Consider the following 6,997-nt stretch of genomic DNA (forward strand, 5'->3'; position numbering starts at 1 on the left):
TTTAGTTATTTCCTTTTCAGCTTTTCTTCAGCTTTCCTGTTAGTCTTTGGTTCTTTTTAAAAATACAAACCCAGCTCAAGCTTATACAAGTTAAAGGGCTTTTAGATATAAAGGAAAAGAACTACGTATCTGATCAGGTAGTGAAGAATGCCTTTAGCCTGCTAGTGAAGAATGAAATGGAAAGGAAAAAAAATTTAAAGGTCAGCATAAGGGCAACTGCAAAACTTTTGACAAAATATAATGATCCAGCAAGTATGTAATCTGTAAAATGGGGTTAAGAATAAACCTTCGAAGACCGTCGTACAATAAAATGAGAGAACGTACACAAGTGCATAGGAAACAGAAAACCCAGACTGCATTATGGGTGATTGTGTGTGACACTTTCAGGCTGCCAGTCTCCAAGGTGGTGCCTCAGTGGAAGTATTTAAGCAACTTTCTTCGTCTGCAATACGGTCTGTCACAAGGGCTACTAGCCCTTAAAGGACTGCTTCTGTTTTATTCCCAACAATTCTACCTACAAACTGTTCAACTCCACCCAAGTGGATTCAGAGCACAAAATCTGATCAGACTCATAGAAATCGGTATCACGGGTCCACCACTTAGTCTCTGTCACCCAGCCATTACTTGAAGTGTCACACCAACAGATGTGTGAAGTTAAAATGCTCAATACGAAAGATATTTCAACAATAATAATTTGACTAACCCCAAGAAATTCACTCCTCCATAGAGCCCTCTTTGATTCCAGCCTCCCGCCGCATTTTCTCATCACTTACTATAATGACAATGGCGGGGGGGGGGGGGGGTCTCCTCTCCTTCTGAACTCCTGCAGCACCTCTTACCCCACAGCTTCACACCTCATTTGCTTGAATGTCATTGCACCAGTCAGATCGGATGAAAACTATTTCCTTTGCTGTCTCCCTGACCAGACTAAAAACGACTCTAATTCAGCAATTTCATCACCTAATGTAGTGCCCAGCAAAATCAATCCAGATAAACAGGCTGAAATTATTGTGATAATATTCATGATAATTTTTACTTTTTTACTTCTTTACTGCCTATCTCCCCACACAAGAAAACAAGCTCCTTGTGGACGAAGAACACTTCTGTCTTGCTCACTTGTGTACCCCCAGAGCCTAGCATAGCACCTGCCACGTATGAATGGCTAAAGGACTGAAAGTCAGAGGGGAAGAAAAACCAACTGTCTGCAACAGACCCAAAGGGAAGGAAGACTGGTAGTACTGTAGCTCCTGCCTTAACCCTTTCCATAAAATCACAGAATCTGAGAGCTTGGAGGAACCATGCGGTTCACCTGTCCACATTTTGGGTTCCAAGCATAATGTCAACCACCACCATCCACTGATTAATCTCATTGGCCATGAAGGGGAATAATGGTCACAGTATTAAAAAATGCAATGTCTTAAGGTATTTGTTTGCTTAACTTTTTTTGTATGGATATTTCATGTATTACCTCTAAGTAATAATATTAATTTTAATCTGCATTGTACTTTATAATCTAAAATTCCACATCTTCATTGAAGCATTAAACCTGTGCTCATGAGGTAACACACAGGAGACACTTAGAACAGGCTCTGGCACACGGCAGGCAAAAGTGTCCACCTATCCTCGTCATTAGCAAATCGCAATGTGTATAACCATGAAAAAACTCAGGCATCCTTTTTCTACTCAAGGCCCTTCCAACAGTCTCATCCATTCTTTCTCAAAGAACAATTCATGGCTTACACAGAAATAGCTGCCAGAGGACCTTCTCCTCATCTAACCTCTAATTTCCATAATGGGAAGAAAGGAAAGCAGGTCCTTTCCTTTTCACTTTATTGTCACTATGCAGACTTTATACAAAAAGAAAAAAAAGGGGGGGATAGAGAGAGAGGCAGCAGGCCTGCAAAAAAAAAAAAAAAAAAAGATAACTGCCAAGGAAAAACCTAGCAGGGCAAAGGTGGAGCCAGAGCATTGGGTGATTCTGCGCAGGGACCACACTCTAGAAATCACTGCGTGGGGGGAGGGGGGGGAAGGGGGGGTGGACGTAAAAAAGGATTAAGGGGACCCATTGTAAAGGAAATCTCAAAGGGACCTGATCAATATAGCAGGAGTGGAGTATCTAAAAGATTCCCCAACTTCAGTACAAGTCTGGATTAGATGCTTTGAATTTGAAATCAATAGATGGCTTGAATTGCAACTGTTTTTTTAAAACGAAATGTTATATGAGAATATGTGTTATAGGGGCGCCTGGGTGGCACAGCGGTTAAGCGCCTGCCTTCGGCTCAGGGCGTGATCCCGGCGTTATGGGATCGAGCCCCACATCAGGCTCCTCTGCTATGAGCCTGCTTCTTCCTCTCCCACTTCCCTGCTTGTGTTCCCTCTCTCGCTGGCTGTCTCTATCTCTGTCAAATAAATAAATAAAAAATCTTTAAAAAAAAAAAAAGTGTGACAAAAATTTGTAACTTTCAACATATATATATATATATATATATTACCCGATACATTCTAAAATATATTCCAAGAATATGAAAACTTTAACTTTAAAGCAGGGTCTTTAATTTAACTGCTGAAATACTGTCTTCTCAGGCCCCTTGATCCTTGATTTATGGCCAGCAGACCCATTAAAGGTAACCTGGAAAATATTTAAGAATCGAGAAACTACTGCAAACAGGTAAGGACGCATGGGCATTTAGCTTCACCTGACCACTCAGTTAAAATCTGTTGTTCAGCTTCAGTGTGGTCCTCGGCCTTTGGAAGGCAAAGGAGCTGAAGCCTAATTCTGGGTCATTTCTGGCATCAATGAACCTGTCCATGATCAATGACTTTATGACTGAATATCTTGTGATCATAACTAAATTATATCACTAATAATGTGTCATTTGAATTCAATACAAACATCTGCATATTCACCTGAAATATAGATTAGCATTCTAGATTTCATCTGGATGAAAATCTCTATGGGTTTTACATGTAGAAATTACAAGAGGCAGGAAAAGGTGTCTATTTAGTACTGCAATAATAAACAGAATATGGAGATTTTGGAAGCAGTTCATTCTATACCCAAAAATAATAAAAACCTTCCAAATAAGTACATGGAAAAATAAGTTGGAATTTATAAAAGTATCAAAATAAAGTACATTGGTCAGCTGTTTCTAAAAACCTAAATAGTATTATAAGACAACTAGGAATTATGTAATAATTCTAATATTGTATAACTTTTTAATATGTAACTATTAATAACAAAATAAGAACTGTGTTTAATTTTTAAGTGATTACACTTAAACCTAAGACCCTCAAAAAAAACCCATTTGGGAATTTTCACATCCTGTGAGAAAAGATTAAATGCAGAATTTCAACTTCTGCCTTGAAAGAATGTTGACTTTGACATTTACCTATTTGGCAAAAACATCTATTCAGTTCAACTCAAATTCAGAAAAAGTGTTTATTCCTGGTTTTCACCTTTGAGCATTCTTCTAAACCCCCATTTGAAAAAGTAAATATGGGGTTTGCTTCTTCCAGTCTTATCCTAGGAGATTCTTTTAGGTCATGTTGTCAAGGGTGCTTCGGGGCTCCCTTTCCCCCCCTGCTCTTTGGGTGAGAGGTTGGAGGGAGATTTATACCCAGATGAAAAGCATCCTTGTGTCTCTGGGTGCATTCTGTGAACCTCTTGCTAGCATACCTCTGCTAAACAAGCCTGCTCTTGCCCAAACCTCCATTTTTCAAAATCTCTGTTGTAGGGAGAGAGCGGAGGAGGGGGGTGGGGAGGGGGTACCTGGCAGGGATAGATCTGAAAAGAGCATGCGCTTTGGACCCAGAAGCCATGGACTTGAAGCCTAACTCACTAACCTAGCAGGAAATTTAACCATGCAGTACTTCTGTTTTTTCATCTCTTACATGAGGATTACTGTTCTCAAGGGAGTTGTGCTGGTGACGTTACTAATGTAGGTCAAGTTCCAAGTACTGGCTTGGCCGAAAGTATTTGCTCAACAAACGATGGCTCATTACCCTGAGCACTTCACCACTGCCTTCGTGATTCCAGATTTTACATATCCTGTGAAACAGCTGTAACACAGGTCTCATCAACTCCAAAGGTCTGGAATTTTCCAGTAATTTCTCCTCCTAAGCCTTTGCTTTCAACATCCAACATTCCAGGCCGTTCCCGCAGGTACACTGCAATGTGCCTGCCTTGCTCATGTGCGTCTAAATTTCTGGAAGGAGAGATCTAGTCACAGAAAATCTTAAGGCAGAGAAAAAAAGATCAGAGATTCTAAGATTATCCAGTTGGCATCTGCCAGGATCCACAAAACCCACTTTGGAAGGAGGGAAAGAACTTCTGCAAGTCTGAATGAGAATCTAAGGCCTGTGTGGAACTGCGCTCCGGGCGCCGCCTCCCAATCCCTGTAGAGACAGAGAGGCGCTTCTGGCCACATTTCCTCATCCTAAAGGAAGAAAAGCGGCGGCGGGGCTGCGTGCGCGCCTAAGCAGACACCCGCCCACGCGCGGCTCCGCCAACGCAAAGACGCAGCTCACTCCCCGAACTGAGGAAGAGGGAGGCTCCATCCGGACTCACTTCCTGCAGGGGAAAGGAAAGACATCTTGCCGCAGGGCGGCCCGCGGCAGGTCCGCCCCTGGACCGGCCGGTAGCGGAGCGCGCCCCGCGGGCACTTACGTGGCGCAGCCCTCTCGGGAGGCGCGGGCAGGCGAAGGCCGCCCTGGCAGCCCCGGCCTTCCCGCGGGACTCCCGGCCCACCCCGGCTAAGGGCGACGGCAGCGACGCCCGGGGAGCCCCCGCCCGGCAGAGGGGCGACCCCGGGAGGCGCACTGAGCGCCGCAGGAGCAGGGGCGCGCAGGCTGCCGCCGGGTCACCCACCTTTCTCACTCTGCGGGCCGTGTAGAGCCCCATCCCGTCCTGAACCCGGGAGGACTTCAGGGAGAACCTGTCCGGCACGTACATGCCCAGCATTTTCCCGGCCGCGGCCGCCGCCGCCTCGCTCAGCGCTCTGCGCCCGGGCGGCGACACATCGAAATTTGGGGTGCTGGGATGGAGGGGAGAGGCCGGCGGGAAAGGAGGAAATGTAGTTTTCCTCCCAGAATCCCCACCTCCCCGCCGATTCCAGGATCCCCCGCGGCTCAGCCCCTCCTAGTCCCGGGTCTGGCTCAGCCCGGAGCCGCCGCGGCCGCTGCTGCCATTGCTGCCGCGGGGGCGCGGGGGGCGCGAGCCGGGGCGCTGCGGTCTCAGAGACGCCGCGCGCTGATTGGCCCGAAGTTGGCGGCTCGGACCCGCGCCGGGCGCGGTGCCGGGAGCGGAGCTGACCTCGGGGCCTCAAACCCAGAGGCCGGCGCGAGGAGAGGACCCGCCTGCTCCCCGCGCCCGGCGCGGCGACTTACTGACCAGCCCTTGTCCAGCTCTGGGTTTTCCCCCGCCGAGCTAGTAGTACTCCAAGTCAGGGAATTTTACTCTTTTTAGATGCAAAACGCAATGACCGTGACACAGCTGGGGGCATCCTCCAAAACAATTTCATGGAATTCCAGACTCTGAAAGTATGCTTATTGCCCGGCTACCGAAAACCAACCCTGCGGACTAGGAACTTTGGGTGCTTCTCACATCTAAGTTAATCGTTTTTTTTTTTTTTTTAAGCTTGTTTCAGGGATTTGAATTCATAGGGGATCAGTAAGTGTGGTGATTAAAGGACAGAGAAGGGGGGTGTACACAGTCTGCAACGAATCCATTTCAAGTTAATCCAAAATTTGTTGCGAACAATTTAATATTTAAATCCAGCAGAAACTAGTTCTTGTATGGCTCTGTAACCCAGGGAAAGTTCGTAACACTAACCAAGTTACACCATTCCTGAGTCCTTTCTTGCTTGGAAATCACCAGACCAGTCGTAGATCCTCAGAACTAAGCAGAAGAGGAGGGGGAGATGGGAGAGAACGCCCCAACAATAGAATCCTGTATCACAGCAATAAAACAACAGAAGTCTTGTTTTAGTGGTTTTAATAAAGTTTGGTACTGCTCAGAAGAAATTTTAAAAGGATATTTTCTCCTTTAAGACAAACTAGGAGCTTTCTATTCATTTCTCTTGATATTCTTGATAATTTTCCACCCTGAGCTCTTTTGGAACTCATTTGATGTTCCTAAAAACATTTGGTGATGCTTATAAACATTAAAAATAATAATAATAATTCTGACAACATTAACGACCACATAGTTAAAAAATAAAATTCAACTAAGCAAATTTTAAAGATTATATTGACTGCATTCAACAATCCACAAATAGGGCAGCATGCAATCTGGCAAACAGAAAACAGCTTTAGGAGCTGTACTAAATGAAAGACTTTTACAGGCAGAAGGAGGCAAGAACAAGGAAATTATAATAAACAAAAAAGCAGATTGGCTGTTGCAAGGTTACTTTCTTTTAGGTGATGGCAGGTATCCATCTGGCAGATTACCTATCTAGTGCTCATCAGGCAACTCCTGATTGACTGGTTTAAAATTGCATTTCTATAAGAGCCAAAAGTAATTAAGTTGAATCTCAGTTTGGTAACATGGAGCTTAGCATAAGTGACTCCATTTTGAGCCTGTTGTCTTGTTTTCAGCAACACAAACACACCATGGAAATGATTTCTATTTCTTGACTAAGAAAAGCCTTGGAACAAAAATAGTTCCTAATTTCTTAAAGAGAAGAATTTTATTAAAATCATATAATAATACTTGGAGATTTTAAAGAATAGAATAAATGATCCTCTTTTTGAAAAATGTAAGGGTAGCTTTGTCAGGGGTGGGAAGAACAATGCCTTAATTATTCTCTGAGTTTCCATCCCTTTGACCCACCATTGAAGATACTATCTAACCTTCTGTAGGGTGGAAATGAATCAATAAATAAATACAGTTTGGGGCACCTGGGTGGCTCAGTCAGTTAAGCGTTGGACTCTTGGTTTTAGCTCAGGTCATGATCTCAGGGTCTTGAGATCAAGCCTGGAGTTGGGCCAAGCATGGAGT

The 6,997-nt window shown here is 44.5% G+C and overlaps 1 protein-coding gene across 3 annotated transcripts in view; it reads right to left on the minus strand.

The window, feature by feature from the left end:
- Positions 1-5,249, minus strand: part of PRDM5 (PR/SET domain 5) — a 194,077-nt gene extending 188,828 nt beyond the window's left edge. For 2 of the 3 annotated variants that reach the window (XM_026499258.4, XM_057310039.1), the window contains exon 1: positions 4,868-5,221. In XM_026499258.4, coding sequence (XP_026355043.1) covers positions 4,868-4,960 — 93 coding nt within the window. In that variant the 5' untranslated portion in view covers positions 4,961-5,221. Of the gene's footprint in view, positions 1-4,867 lie in introns of all 3 variants that reach the window. The other variant, XM_026499257.4, reaches the window with a different exon arrangement.
- Between the last annotated feature and the right edge of the window lie 1,748 nt (positions 5,250-6,997).

The sequence above is a fragment of the Ursus arctos genome, unplaced genomic scaffold (assembly GCF_023065955.2).
Source record: "Ursus arctos isolate Adak ecotype North America unplaced genomic scaffold, UrsArc2.0 scaffold_11, whole genome shotgun sequence".
Lineage (NCBI taxonomy): Eukaryota > Metazoa > Chordata > Mammalia > Carnivora > Ursidae > Ursus > Ursus arctos.